This window comes from Myxine glutinosa, chromosome 5, assembly GCF_964187855.1.
Source record: "Myxine glutinosa chromosome 5, kmMyxGlut1.1, whole genome shotgun sequence".
NCBI lineage: Eukaryota > Metazoa > Chordata > Myxini > Myxiniformes > Myxinidae > Myxine > Myxine glutinosa.
In genome coordinates this window covers 34594606-34610725 of record NC_136265.1, presented here as the reverse complement: position 1 = coordinate 34610725, position 16120 = coordinate 34594606, and the positions used below count along the sequence as shown (strand labels likewise).

Here is a 16120-nt window from a genome sequence, read left to right as displayed (position 1 = left end):
ACTTTTGGAGATATGGAGGTGCTACGTTTTTCGGTTTTTCCAAGATGGCAGCCGAACCACGTGACCTATGATGTCATCATTAACATATTTTATTCCCCATGGAGAGTTCTTTACAATGAGCCATGTCTCAATTTTTTCTATTCAGCACTTTCAGAGATATGGAGGTGCACAATTTTTCGGTTTTTCCAAGATGGCGGCCGAAGCACGTGACATATGACGTCATCATTAACATATTTTATTCCCCATTGAGAGTTCTTTACAATGAGCCATGTCTCAATTTTTTCCATTCTGCACTTTTGGAGATATAGTGGTGCAAAGTTTTCCCATTTTTCCAAGATGGCGGCCGAACCACGTGACCGATGGCGTCATCATTAACATATTTTATTCCCCATGGAGAGTTCTTTACAATGAGCCATGTCTCAATTTTTTTCTGTTCAGCACTTTTGGAGATTTTGTGGTGCAAAGTTTTGCCGTTTTTCCAAGATGGCGGCCGACCACGTGACTGATGACGTCATCATTAACATATTTTATTCCCCATGGAGAGTTCTTTACAATGAGCCATGTCTCAATTATTCTGTTCAGCACTTTTGGAGATATAGTGGTGCAAAGTTTTGCCGTTTTTCCAAGATGGCGGCCGACCACGTGACATATGACGTCATCATTAACATATTTTATTCCCCATGGAGAGTTCTTTCCAATGAGCCATGTCTCAATTTTTTCTGTTCAGCACTTTTGGAGATATAGTGGCGCAACGATTTGCCGTTTTTCCAAGATGGCGACCGAACCACGTGACTGATGACGTCATCATTTACATATTTTATTCCCCATGGAGAGTTCTTTACAATGAGCCATGTCTCAATTTTTTCTGTTCAGCACTTTTGGAGATATAGTGGTGCAAATTTTTGCCGTTTTTCCAAGATGGCGGCCGACCACGTGACATATGACGTCATCATTAACATATTTTATTCCCCATGGAGAGTTCTTTACAATGAGCCATGTCTCAATTTTTTCTGTTCAGTACTTTCGGAGATATAGAGGTGCAAATTTATTCGGTTTTTCCAAGATGGCGGCCGAACCACGTCACTGATGACGTCATCATTGAGGCACAGTATATTAGAGGGCAAGACCATTATGTGTGCAAAGTTTGGCGATTCTCCGTGCAACGGTGTAGACGCAGTGCTGCAAACAGACAAACAGACAGACAAACAGACAGACAAACAGACAGACAGACAAACAAACGAACAGATCAACATACTTGCCGGAAAATTTTTCCGGCAAGTAATGAACTCAAATGCAATAACCTTTCCTCTGGCGAGGGTAAAAACACGTGAACACATTTTCATGTCACTCGGCACAAAAATTTAAATCGCGCAAAAATTTCCACATCTACAGTATTATTTCCGTTGCATTTCTTGACGAGGAGTGCAAATTTGTTCATGACTGTCTGCGACTCCAGTTTCAAACGGGTTCCTCCTTCAGCAAACCAATTCACACAGTCTAATTTTTTACATCATCATTTCACTTGTTATTTTTACGGCTAGAACAGTCCATTAAACTTCTGTGATGCTATTTTAGTCTCGATTTGTTCGTTCATCGTTAATATTTACCCCAATCTTAACCAATACACCGTGTGGTTTATTTTTGCAGTTCTGACTAAATTAAGAAACGTTTAGAAATGAGATGTCTATGGCCTACCCCAAACCGGCTCACCTCGTCTTTCAAAAGGCCTTCCGGTCCAATGAGCTGATCGAAGATGTGTTTCCCAACATGGGCATCAACTGCAGAAAGTGGATCGTCGAGCAGGTAAATGGCCGCACGGTTGTAGACTGCACGAGCCAAGCTTATCCTCTGTTTTTGACCTCCAGAAAGGTTGATTCCCTACATGAGACACAGAATTGGCTAAGTGTGACTAAAAGGAGGGGGGGGGGGGGGTAAACATACAAACAAATGTAAACAATTACAAAGGATAACTAAATTTGACCTTCTCTCCGATCTCGGTCATGTCACCAGCCGGCAGGATGTCCAGGTCAGGAAGCAGGGCGCAGGCAGCGAGAACACGGTGATACCACTTCTCTTTAAACACATTTCCAAACACAATGTTGTCCCTTAAGGTTGCATTTTGGATCCAGGCCTGCTGTGGTACAAATGCTACAGAGCCCTAAAAATAAAAATGAAAATGGAACAGGACTAAACAAAGGGGAATGTATAAAACCACCTTTAGAGGCCATTTTTCCCCGCAAGCGGGGGTTGGCCTTTTTCGGGAACTGTGGTTGTTGTTGTCTCAAAGGGGAATGTATGCAAAAACAATATTCCACTTCAAACAATGTTTTGCTTTTTCTGTTTGGTTTCTTCTGAAAAATGTTTCGTTCATAAACCAGTGGATGCCTAAACATGCTGAAATAAACAGTCGCGGATATTCAAATTTGTAAAGGAGTTTGGGATTTGTTCAAGATGCTCAGGATCGCTTGCCAAGTCTGCACAAAACACACCGTGAGAGGGGTGAACAAGCTGCACACAAGAGGAATGAAACACAGCAAGAAGAGGAAGGAGAAATTAGAGGTTAAACAAAAAAGGAACAAACCCACAGACAACTTACAAAGGATGAGGGGTGAGGGAGATGGGAGATTGGGGGGGGGGGGGGGGGGAAGGGTGGGGGAGAAATGGGGAAATCACAAAAACCTGGAAAAAGGGAGTGCTTGGGAATGGGGTCATTTGGGGTAGAGGAGATCATGAGTATGGTTGGGGGATGACCTAATTGGTCATTTGGTGTAGATGATGGTCAAACTTGAGATTCAAGCCTGAGACCACAGCTTCATGAGAGAAGTGGTCATATGGGGTTAGCTTTTGTTGTTACCTCAGTTGAGGAGCAGATGTACACAACTGTCCCACATACAACTACAACACCACCACCCCTGCTCCACCCAAACAAAACTTAACTACTCTGCCGTCACAAAAAAAAAAACCAAAAAATTAATAAATATATAAATATAAATAAACTAGAGCTTCCAGGGAAGCAGAACTCAACTGAACTGAGGTTGGAATGCAATAGCAACCTACCGTGTGTGGTAAGGGTTAAACATTCTAAGTTTGATTAAAATCTGTTAATATTTGTGGACACTAGAGTGTTAACGTCGTTTTCATGACCAAAAACAAAATTGTCGCCTACGTCCGCCATATTTTCAACGGATCGGGCTGAAATGTAATACCAACCTGGTCCTTGGGGTAAGGATGCTGCATGTCAGGTTTGATCAGAATCGGTTGATATTTGTGGACGCTGGAGTGTTAACGTCGAAAAGTTAACGGACGACAGACGGACGCCGGAGGGTTCGGTATGTGATGAACTCAACTGGACGGTAGTCCAGTTGAGTTAACAAATAAAGAAATAAATAAAACTTACTTGCACGGCGACAAAGCCACTCACACGCTCGAGTTCTCCGAGCACAGCAGAGATCAGTGAAGATTTTCCACATCCAACATGACCCACAATGGCTATCAAAGTGCCAGTGGGTACCTTGAGAGATACACTGTAAGGTGTCGGATAGTCTAAATGAGCAACGGTGTGGAAAGTTCCTCGAAAATAAATAAACAGATACAAATGATCAACACACCTCACAAGACAACCCTGTAACCCCAAAGTCCCTCGTCGAACATATCCATTTAATATTTGCAAAAATAAACCAACCAGTGGATTCCCTCGTCTCCCCTCCAATTCCCCAAACACCAGCTTTAAACAACACCCAGCATGGAATACTCATTTTACAAACCTCCACCCCTGCTCGGCTCTTCCCAAGAAAAGCCAAACCCCATACTGTCCCATACTTACTCATTTAGAACAGGCTGTTCGCTCTTGCCCCAAGCAAATGATCCGTGATCTACTGAGATGCTCAGACCTGGAGGAAAATACCACAGAAGAAAAAGCAAGTACCTGCACAAGGTGTTTTTGGTGTCACGGAACAAAAGTTGTTCAAAACAACAATAAAAAAGACAATTTCAGGGTAAAGGTTCGTTGCAGTGAATGGAAGGGACGGGTTAATGTGGGCCTTCAAGAGGCACTGAGACCTGTTTACAATGCATCGCATCCACTCTTTCAATCGAACCAAAACGGTCTCAAGGTTTGAGAGTTGGACACAAGACCAGATACACCCCCCACTGAAGACTGCATTTTGAGGTGCTGATGGTTTCAATGGGGAGAAGATAAATTTATGCAATCTGTGACCAAACCGATATGTTAGGTGCCAGTGACGTCATCAAGTTTAATTTCAATCTCTTGGATTTGGATTATCATTTAAAAAGCATCGTCCAGATTGTCATTACCTCCGCCAACAAAGGTGGGACGGAGGTTAGGTTTTCACACCTGTCTGTTTGTTACTTGCAAAATCGAAGATTTTTCAAGTATATTGGTCGGTTGAGTTTGTTATTCTGTCTGTCTGTCTGTCACCAGCCGACAGGTCACAATTCTAAACCGATAGTCATGAAACTTCACTAAGTTAGAGGTCCTCACAACTGAGAAGCCCATTGATTTGAGGTCAAAGGTCAAAGGTCATCTGGAGGTCACATTTCTAAGATCGCCATTTTTCATCCAATTGAATTTAAAATTCAACAATATTTGCATATTGGGTAAAGGTCATCTGGAGGTCAAATTTCTAAGATCGCCATTTTTCATCCAATTGAATTTAAAATTCAACAATATTTGCATATTGGGTCATGAATGGGGAAGGGAAGCCAACTATATTTAGGTCAAAGGTCAACTCAAGGTCAAACTTCTAAAATCAATTTTCATTTGTAAAATCATCAACTTCCATTCGATTAACCATAAAATTAAAAAAGCAATTGCACATTGAGTCACTAAATAGGGAAACCAACTGTTTTAAGGTCAAAGGTCAACTCGAGGTCAAGTTTCTAATATCGGTTTTCATCTGAAAAATCATCAATTTTAATGTGATTGACCAGAGCTTTAATTAAGATCTTCAATTTTAATCTTAGTGAAATAGACAATTTGATGTATCCAAGGGGTGGATTTTTCAAGTATCATGCTCTGCATGACGATTTCTTGTTTGTTTGTCTGTGGGCAGGACATCTCAAAAACTTATGGACAGATTCAGACAAAACTTGGTGGACAGGTTTGGTGTTTGACAAGGACGAATTAATTAGATTTTGGTGAAGATCCGTATACTATAATTTTAAGAAGTGCAAGTGATTCTTCACCATTGAGCGATAGGGCCAAATATGATAAATAACTGGATATTTCAGAAAAATTGTGGACAAATGACAAAACTTGGTGGATTAGTTGGGGAACGTGACAGGAACAAGCCGATTAGATTTTGGTTCAGGTCCGCATGCATATCCGGCCTATCAGTGGGATACAAAATGTAAACCGTTCAACCTGGCGGACTTCATGTACTCGACAGAGTGCCGGGTCCTAGTTCAAAAATGATACCAGGCCTTCACAAAAACGAGTTTTCCACCCGTTTCCTTTCTTTCTGTTGTTGTATCTGAAAGCAAGCAGGTCAAAGCAGCCAAACGGAAATAATTACACTTGGTGGTTTGCCTTTGCCATTTCCAGTGGACTAGTCATGGCAGGAATTTGAAATTTGTTCAGGGTGCCAGAGATAGCTGGCCTACTTAAAAACGAACGACTCATTATGTAAAAGCAATGACATTGTAAACTGGTTCATCAGAGCATGTGTACGCAACAAATTTATATGTGCGTCAAATATTGTCCAAGGCGACTTGGGCAGTGAAGCAAATATGGCTTGCGCTCATCTCGATATCCACCCACCACAAGTCAAAATAAGTAGCAATAGAAAATGAGATGGGCCATTTAGCATGCTTATAACAATACCGTCACGTCGTTTCTCTCTCAACACATTGTCGGGGTCGAGCTCTTCGTTTGCCAGAAAGCGCTGGAGTCTCTTTAGTGAAACATTTGCCTGCAGAAGCAATACAATCAGTTAGAAAACACCCAGACCTAAAAGAGGCGGGTGTGTGTGTGTGTGTGTGTGTGTATGTGTGTGTGTGTGTGTGTGTGCGTGCGTGCCCGCTCCACTACGAGACTTAGCCCATTCATTCAATAAATATATAAAGGGCTTCAAGAGTATTGAAATCTCCGGTGATGAAGGCGAGTTAATGGGCCTATTGCTTTGCCATTGCAGATGTGTCGGTGGTCTTTCCGTCTTCTCGCGCCAACTTTCTGGTCTGGCACTCTATACCCTCTCCATGCTCTCATTCGTTCCTCTTTTCCCACCACCTGTGGAACTACCTCCCACATTCTCTTCAATCTCATTCTTACCTCCAAGTCTTCAAGACAGCTGTTCACCACCATCTTGGATCGCCCGCAATCCGAAACCAAATCATATCTTCCATCCCCATTAACGATGTCACCCCACCCTGCATCCACCCACGAAATTTCAAGTTTTTTTTTTTTCCCCCTCCTGAGAGTTTGCTCCTGCATCCATCTTGTGCACCATCTGCATCCTCCCCCCCTCACCCCTCTTACCAGCATGTCCCTCAGCCCTGCTGTTGGCGTTCCCCCCCCCCCCCCCCTCTCTTTCTGGTGTTTTTGTTCTGACAAGTCCTGATCAATTCTGTGCTCTTGCTCTTCAACTAGCCTTGACTTTGCATAAAACAACAAAGACCTGAACAAAAAACAAACAAAAGCAGACAAGAAAAAGCAGACAAACAATAAATAAATCACAGACCGAACATAGAACTTTAACTCTTCAAGAACATGGAATGTGTTACTGCTCAAACTCCAAATAGAAACCCAGAAACAATAAACAGTTTTTTCAAACGAGCTCTTGGCACAACCCACAGATGGAATCGTAGCTGCCTGTCCACGAACAAAACAATGCCGATTGGCTATTTCCCCAGAAATAACAGCATGCATTTACCTCCCAATCTCTTCTCTGCCGCCCCAATGCCCCATATAAAAATCGTCCCTTCATTCCCAATGCCAGTTCACCCAACTGACCTGGACCAACGAACTGATGACCTGGGGTAACATGTTCAACGGGAAACGCAGGAGGTTGAACAGCGTGAGCGACACAAAAGCAGTCTTTGCATCCATCACGTTATTTTTGTCAACAAGCACGAAGACAGCAAAGGTTGTAAGTGCCACCTGGCAGAAAGAAAGTTACATTTCCTTTTGGTGATCTCAGGTTCATGGATGAGCATATACATACATCACATGCAGGATAACTACATGAGTACAGTTTACAGTCGTGGCCAAAAATATTGGCACCCTTGCACTTTTTTGAAATAATGAACCATTTCTTCCAGAAAATTGTTGAAATTAAAATATATTTTGGTATCCAGATTTGTATTTCTTTGGTTTGCAGTAGAACAAAACTTCGATTTCGAGCAGGTGATTCTCCTTTACTTTGGAATTGAACTCACCTATGGTGAGTTGCAGGTGCCTGCAATATAAAAATCACTCATTCAACCAGTTTGAAAAGAGAAAAGGAGTCATTCTGCTGTTTTGTGCCACTGTGTACCGCAATGAGCATGGAGAAAAGAAAGAAAATCAGATAATTGTCTGAGGCGGTCAGACACAAGATTGTAGCCAAGCATGGACAATCTCAAGGCTACAAGTCCATCTCCAGAGACCTTGATGTTCCTGTGTCCACAGTACGCAATGTTATCAGGAAGTTTAAGGCCCATGGCACTATAGCCAACCTCCCTGGACGTGGCTGCAAGAGAAAACTTGATCGAAGATTGCAGCGTAGGATTGTTTGAATGGTGGAGAAAGCACCTCAATCAATTGCCAAACAGATTCAAGTTGACCTTCAGACACAAGGTACGACAGTTTCAACTGGCACCATCCGTCGCAAATTCAATGAAAGGGGGGTTTATGGTAGGAGACCCAGGAGGACCCCACTGCTGAGAGAAAGAGACAGAAGAAAGCCCGACTGGAGTTTACCAAAACACACCTGAACAAGCCAAAAACCTTATGGGAGAATGTCCTGTGGACAGATGAGACCAAATTAGAGCTTTTTGGTGAAGCACATCATCTCTATGTTTACAGAAAACAAAATGAAGCCTTCAAAGAAAAGAACACCTTCCCTACAGTCAAACATGGAGGAGGTTCAGTGATGTTTTTGGGTTGCTGTGCTGCCTCTGGCACTGGGTGCCTTGAATGTGTGCACGGCATCATGAAATCAGGAGATTACCAAGGAATTATGGAGCACAAAGTTCAACCCAATGTCAGAAAGCTGGGTCTCCGTCGAAGGTCATGGGTCTTGCAGCAGGACAATGACCCCAAACACACTTCAAAAAGCACCCAGCAATGGTTCAAGACAAAATGCTGGACTGTTCTGAAATGACCAGCAATGAGTCCAGATCTAAATCGCATTGAACACCTGTGGGGAGATCTGAAAACAGCAGTTGGGAGAAGGCACCCTTCAAATCTGGGAGAACTGGAGCAGTTTGCACAACAAGAGTGAGCCAAACTGCCAGTAGAGAGATGTAGGAAGCTCATTCATGGATATAGGAAGCGCTTGACTGCAGTTATTTTGTCCAAAGGCCGTGCTACCAAATATTAAGTCTAGGTGTCAATAATTTTGTCAATGCCATTTCTTTATATTTTCTTATTTAAAGGGATATATTTAGTTCTGAATTAAAAACAAAAGGTTCTGTAACATTAACAGTGAAATAAATAATTGTGGAGACCAAATACTTTTGTCAATTTCAACTTATTTTTAGAGAAAATTGTGAGTTATTTGAAAAATGTGCAAGGGTGGCAATATTTTGGCCATGACTAACATGAATTACAAGGACTTGACCAGACAGAGGACAAACTTTGAGCATATGCAATTTGAACCTGAGCATTGCTTCAGATGGGAACACTCAACAGCCCAATCCAGGATAGCACAAAAGCACCTTCAAAAATGCAAGCAGATGGATCATGCAAAGTTCTGGAGGAAATTAAAACCGTCAGCATTCAAGCACTTACCAGGAAAGGTGCGCAGACCCAGGCGAAGGTGGACACCGCATGGAGGTATGCAATAGATCGGAGCGTACGCAGTTCGTTCTGACGTATCACCAGCACCTTGTCGCGGAAGCTCGGCTCCCAAGCGTGCAACTTCAGCACTCGGATCCCATTCAAAATCTCGCTCATTAGCTTTATACGCTCGTCTTTGTAGCGCATCTGTTCAACCTGAGGGGCACAAAATGTGCAAAGGGGTTTTCGGTTGTCTCAATGTCTCAAAATGTTCGGTTGTTTCGCGAGCAGCGACTGATCTCAACTAGAGTACAAGGACAACCACACTCAGTGGCCACGTCACCTGCAGGTTTTTTGTTCTCACGGCGATGCACCCGTTGACTGGGAGAAGCAGGACCATAACGGCCACGCCAGCCAACACAGACGCACCCAAGTACTGGGGTGGAGGGAGGACAGACACGAACACATGCACATGTTGCTTGAACAACACAACATTCGACGTTAATGCTGGTAAACACATTTAAAAGGGACACAATACAACAACAACAACAACAACAACAACAACAACAACAACAACATGCATTTTAAAGGCCATTTTCCCTGCTGGAGCGGGGGTTAGCCTTGCGGTCCCCATGACAATCTTCTCCATTTTGCCCTATTTTCTGCATCTCTCCTTGTTAACCCCCTTGCCCGCATTTCTTCTTCCACCATCTTTAGCCAAGTCTTTCTCGGTCTTCCCGGTCTTCTACTTCCTTCTACATTCATTTCCATCACTCTTCTCAACCAGTCACTTTCATCCTTCCTCAACACATGACCAAACCATCTCAACCTGTTCCTCTTCACAGCATCAATCACAGGCTCTATTCCCATCATCTTTCGCAATTCATGGAATTATTTGAAGAGACATGTTTGGGAGAATAAATAAGCCAGACAATCGTATTTTAAAATCGGACTATTTTCACTTCCGTTATGCAAATGAACCACTTCCGTTGATTTGCGTGACGTGAAAGTTGCACAACTCACTGTTGGACATGTACGTCTGGAATTATGGAATTATTTGAAGAGACATGTTTGGGAGAATAAATAAGCCAGACAATCGTATTTTAAAATCGGACTATTTTCACTTCCGTTATGCAAATGAGCCACTTCCGTTGATTTGCATGACGTGAAAGTTGCACAACTCACTGTTGGACATGTACGTCTGCATTTCATCACAAGTTATTCCAGAATTCAAGATGCCGATTTGACAAACTTTTTACTGTTCCGATCGTCGAGAAATTTCCCCACGACTCAGAAGTCGTTTTTTTGCATCCCTGACCCACCAAAAGATCGTTAAGGATCGTGTGCTTTGTGGTTGAAATACCTTGGAACAACCAAATTCAACATCAAAACGTATGTTCATTCAAAAGATTATGCTGTTTGCGACATCGAATTTGAGCCATCAGCGTTTGCATTTGATCAAAAGGCGATCACTACCTGGGAAACAACCCTCAGAAATTTCTGAAACACGACGCCGTACCAACACTTCACGGGCGAGAGCTGCATGTTCATTTGAAGCTACCCTCCAGCCAGGCCCAGAGTTACGTGTTGATTTCAAGCTATGCCCAAGCCAGGCCCAGAGAGTTGCATGTTGATTTCAAGCAACGCCCAAGCCAGGCCTATACTGCCCTACTTTGACAAAAGGAAGCAACTGTCATTTTTGTCGCAATTGAGTTATCACTTGTTCTAGGGTATTTTAGGTATTTTGAGGTATGCTCTACACGTTCGTACACAAAATAAAGTAACACGACCCTCCATTTCTGAGATATCATTTCTGATATTTGGCATTTCTGCCAAAGAGAGCAGAAAGAAAAACACATTTTCCTCATTTACAAGAAAACTCCTTTCAGGCAGTTGCTTCCTTTTGTCAAAGTAGGGCAGTATAGAGTCACATGTTTATTTCAAGCTATGCCCAAGCCCGGCCCGAGGAGTTACATGTTGATTTCAAGCTACACCCAAGCCACGCCCAGAGAGTTACGTGTTGATTTCAAGCTATGCCCAAGCCAGGCTCAGAGAGTTGCGTGTTGATTTCAAGCTATGCCCAAACCAGGCCCAGGGTGTTGCATGTTGATTTGAAGCTACGTCCAATCCAGACCCAGAGAGTTACGTGTGTATTTTGAAGCTACGCCCAAGCCAGACCCAGAGAGTTAACTGTTAATTTCAACCTATGTGCAAGCCAGGCCCAGAGAGTTACGTGTTGATTTGAAGCTATGCCCAAGCCAGGCCCAGAGAGTTACATGCCAATGCCTGTGACATGGGAAACATGGGGAAACGCCAATGTCTGCCTTTTGCTTCAACCCATCAGCGAAGCGACAAGCAGGTCGCAATTGGCTGTCACCGTGCTGCGGGCCAGTTTGTGCAGAACAATAACATTTATATGGAAGACTGCAAGGTGCAGGCTTCACAAAGGCAACGGCACATCATCTAAGATGTGAGAGATATCTGGCTCGCTCCTGGGACTGGGAGATTGATCGGATATGTTATGGGAATGCAAACTGCCATCGGGGCATATGACAATCAAAGCTTACAATCAGCCACCGACCAATTGTAGATCTGAGGGAACTTCAATAAATGATGAAATATTGCCATATTCTGGTCGAGTTTATTGTGATGGACAAACTCAATAGACGCATTAAACCAACAAAGCAATTTTTGGCAAACAGGAGGACTCCGTCAGCAAAGCGACAGATTGGATGTGCTCACATTCTAGGAAGATACACAACTACTTGAGGACAACTATCGAGGACACCTCATTGTGGTGGTTGAACCCCCTCCCCCCCTCACTCCCCGAGCCGAGGCCACGCAACACAAGTTGGGGGTCAAATTTCCCCATTCTTTCCTGCTGCCCGCGCGGTCATGGTCAGTGCCAATTTGTCCCCATGGGCATTATTTATTTATCTTATTATTATTAATTTTTTTTAACATTATTTTTGTGCCAATGCGTCAGGGACATCATCCTCTAAAACAAATCTCTTCAAAAAAAATAATCATTTTTTGGCCTCTTAAATCTATTCATCATAATATAAACTTGTACCAAGTTTGGTCATAATCCCAGCAGTGGTTCACAAGTTAGTGCAGTAATATATTTTTTACTGAAGGGGACCTCTGACTTCTTACCGCATTATCTAATCCATTTATCTTCACATCATTATACAAACTATACCACGTTTGACTTGGTTCCCTTCAGCCGTTCCCAAGTTATTGGGGTAACAAAAACCTATTACAGACTCTGACCTATTGACCCCAAAATTAAGTCAGTTCATCTTTGCAGCATAATACACACTTGTACGAACTTTAGTCAAAATACCATCGCTGGTTCACAAGTTATCATGGTAACAGGATTTTTACCTCACATGACCTCTCACCTTTGATCTCGTGACCCCAAAATCTAATGAGTTCATATTTACCTCACTATACATACGTGCACCAAGTTTGACTAAAATCCCTTCAGCCATTCTCAATTTATCATGGTAACAAAAACGTATCACGGACAGACCGACGGACAACCTGTTAACAACCTGTTAACTTCTCTCAGTTGTACTCCAGCGATCCCGTAACTTATTGGATTCAACTCTCTCAGACAACACCAAACAAGCAATCTTTTAAACTCCACAATTAAGCTCTCAGAAGCACTCCTAAACATCTTTGCTACATTCCCTCCTCCACATACCTGCCAAAGGAAGTACATAGCCATCATGATCTGTAATGGGGCAGACCACACCATGCTCAGGTACGTGGTGAGATCCATAAAGCGCTGAGCATCGACAGACATCAGATTCACAATTTCCCCAACCGTGGAGGTTCGCTTCACCGCATTTGTGATCACGAGAGCCTGTCCCAAGCACACAACACGTAGTGAGAGTTCAGCTCCTCAAGGCATGGAAGCCAGGGTGGGATAGCAGGGGCAGGGGGCTGAGGGAGGAAAAACGAGCATTCTGAGTATTGCGCTGCAATACATGTCCCCTACCGGCAGTCTGTCCTCCGGAAAACTGTTGGGGAAATTACCAAGGGTTATTTGCGCACAGGTTCTGAATAGTTCCCAATCGCTAATTACCTCAGGACGGGCTCACCTGTGATTCGCACTCGGAACTTCGATTTATACACCTTGCAGACAGGTCAGCAGAAGCACGAGGAAATAAGTCGTTGATAAAGAACCTTTCGAGTCGCTAAATATCAGTAATTTATTATATTTTCCAGTTCACGATCAATGATCGATGTGTATATACATGTTGCTCGGCTTGGCTCCGCCCCTCCGAAAAGCGCGCGCTGTGTCGCGCTGTTGACGTTCGCGAGACGAGGCTGAGGGCACGTGGTGTGGCTTGAGAACTCCAGAATAAACAAGAGATATCCATTTTAAAAAATATTTTCGTCGAATTAACGATATCTGCCAAACCACGTGACCTATCGCAAATTCCAAAAGGACATGTTAGTAGACTGACATGCTGAACAGATCTGTGAAGTTTCCCCTTGATTGGATCAAAAATGAGGGAGGCGCTCGGTTTTAAAGGTTCATGCTTAAAAACGCCATAACTCTGAAACCATGTGACGCATGACGTCATACTCTGACTTTTTTGTTTGTCATGGGTATGCGATTCTGCCTGCAAAGTTTGGCCTCGATCTGTTCAGCCGTTGCAGAGAAAAAGGGGGTTTTCGTGTTTTCACGGAAAAATATGGCGGCCGAACCACGTGACCTGTGACGTCATAATTACCATTAAAATATTCTACAGACCGAGTTCCTCATATGGTGAAAATTTGATCTCAATCGGTCCAATTATTGCAGAGAAAATCTTTTTTAAAGGAAATTAAAACTTAAAATGGCACTGACTTAAGGATCATCAGAATTCCCAAAGTTCAAAGTGCCATAACTTTGTCAAAAATGATCGAAACGTCGTGAAGTTTGAACTTGATCTGTAACTTGTCATGAGGAACCCATGTACCAAGTTTGAAATCATTAGCATTAAGCGTTTAGAAAAAAAGTCCGGAAAACTGTTCTTTGCGTGACGGACTGACGGACTGACAGACTGACGGACGGAGGGACGGCGTGCAAACCTATAGTCCCCTCCGGTGTACACCGGTAGGGGACTAATAAAAATCAGGCTCCATGATATGCGAGATCCATGGGGAGTAACATTTGAAACCCCTGACAAGTAAAGTGTGGTAGAAGGTGGACTGAACGCCATGTTGAGCAAGAACAATGAGGTTTAAAAAAAAACAAGACAAAAAGACTACAGGGCTTGTTTGATACTTTAGTTGAAGAGGATAGTATGACCTGAGTGGAGATACCAGTTAACAGCAAATAATGTAGGCATTAAATTATTTTGAAGTACTCTAAGTCTCCAAGCTGTCGGTCATCATGGAAGTGAAGAGATTGCATTGAGACCCTGGTTTATTCTATATGTTGGTCAGTTAGTCAACACTATCAAAGTAACCTCAGCACCATCCCGACACACACCACAATAAGATGTTTTACGGCGGATGGAGTGCAAATCCTGCCACCAACCTCCTTGAGAGAGGACCCAATGAGTTGGTACTCATTTCACAGACCTCGGAAGGATGACAGGCTGAGTCCACCCCATCTGGTGTAAATTAAACAGCTGAATGGGATTCGAACTCGGGACCCTCGGATCCTGAGGCCTCCACCCTAACCGTTAAGCCAACACCAGGCTTAAGGTGGTTGGGGTGGTCATAATAAATGCTTCAATGTTTGAAGAGCCCTTAATCAAAGTTTTTATTATATATAATAATAATAATTAATAATAATTCATTTATTTTGTATAGCGCTTTTCCAGAAGCCCAAAGGCGCTTTGACAGAGTGGAAAACATAATGCATAACAATACATGAAAACAACAATTGCAAAAAGACAAGAATCAAGAAAACAAACAGCAGCGATATACGGCATATATATAAGACAAGAATCAAAAAGACAAGACAAGAATCAATAGGGAAATATTTAAAGCAAAAGGAGGGAGAAGGAGAAGAGATAGTCAGGGGTTAAATGCTGTGGGTTGAATGTTGAATGCAGCGTTGAACAGGTGGGTCTTTAGTGATGTTTTGAATGTGGTGAGTGAGGAGGAGTCTCTGATGGTGTGAGGTAGTGAGTTCCAGAGGGTGGGAGCAGCGATGGAGAAGGCCCTGTCCCCCCAGGATCTGAATTTGGTCCGGATGGAGGGGGTCAGGAGGTTGGTACCAGCAGAGCGGAGGTTGCGGGTGGGAGTGTGTCTGGAGAGGAGGTCAGCCAGGTAGGATGGGGCCAGGTTATGGAGGGCTTTGTATGTCAAGAGGAGGATTTTGTACTGGATTCTCTGGGGGATGGGGAGCCAGTGAAGCTTGTAAAGGACGGGGGTGATGTGGTCACGGGTCCGGGAATGAGTGAGTAGACGGGCAGCGGAGTTCTGAATGTATTGGAGTTTATTGGTGATTTTTGAGGGTGAACCATAGAGGAGGCTATTGCAGTAGTCCAGACGGGAGGTGATGAAGGCGTGGATGAGGGTTTCTGCAGCCGTGGAGGAGAGGGATGAGCGGAGACGGGTTTTTCAGGTGAAAGAAGGCTGACTTTGTGATCTGTTTAGTGTATTTGTCGAAGGAAAGGGTTTGGTCAAAGATGACGCCAAGATTCCGGATGTGAGGGGAGGTGGATACTGGGATACCGTCGATGTTGAGGGCAAAGTTATGGGTGGATTTTGTGAGCGTTTTTGGGCCAATGATGATTATTTCAGATTTATCACAGTTAAGCTTGAGGAAGTTGATTTGAAGCCAGGATTTTATTTCAGTGATGCAGTTTGTCAGGATAGAGTGGGTGTCGGTGGAGACGGACTTGGTGGAGATGAAAAGCTGGATGTCATCGGCGAAGCAGTGGAATTGGAGACCATGACGGCGGATTAAGTGACCGAGCGGGGACAGGTAAAGGACGAAGAGGAGGGGGCCAAGAACTGAACCTTGGGGGACACCTTGGGGGAGGGGAGCAGTGGGGGATTTGCAGTTATTGATGGAGATGAACTGGCATCTGTCAGAGAGGTATGATTTAATCCAAGAGAGGGCAGTGCCGGTGACGTTAAAGGTGGATTCAAGTCGGGTGAGGAGGATAGTGTGATCGATGGTGTCAAAGGCAGCGCTGAGGTCGAGGAGGACGAGAATGTTGAGGT

At 43.6% G+C, this 16120-nt stretch overlaps 1 protein-coding gene across 3 annotated transcripts in view; it reads right to left on the bottom strand.

Moving 5' to 3' along the window:
• The window catches only part of LOC137427716 (multidrug resistance-associated protein 1), a 126921-nt gene that overhangs the window by 70864 nt on the left and 39937 nt on the right, over nucleotides 1-16120 (bottom strand). For all 3 annotated transcript variants that reach the window (XM_068117403.2, XM_068117404.2, XM_068117405.2), the window contains 9 exons: nucleotides 12648-12809; nucleotides 9282-9374; nucleotides 8951-9154; nucleotides 6971-7117; nucleotides 5843-5930; nucleotides 3824-3890; nucleotides 3398-3524; nucleotides 1982-2158; nucleotides 1711-1878 (listed from right to left, as the gene is read on the bottom strand). In XM_068117403.2, the coding sequence (XP_067973504.2) occupies nucleotides 1711-1878; nucleotides 1982-2158; nucleotides 3398-3524; nucleotides 3824-3890; nucleotides 5843-5930; nucleotides 6971-7117; nucleotides 8951-9154; nucleotides 9282-9374; nucleotides 12648-12809 (1233 nt within the window). The remainder of the gene's footprint in view (nucleotides 1-1710; nucleotides 1879-1981; nucleotides 2159-3397; nucleotides 3525-3823; nucleotides 3891-5842; nucleotides 5931-6970; nucleotides 7118-8950; nucleotides 9155-9281; nucleotides 9375-12647; nucleotides 12810-16120) is intronic.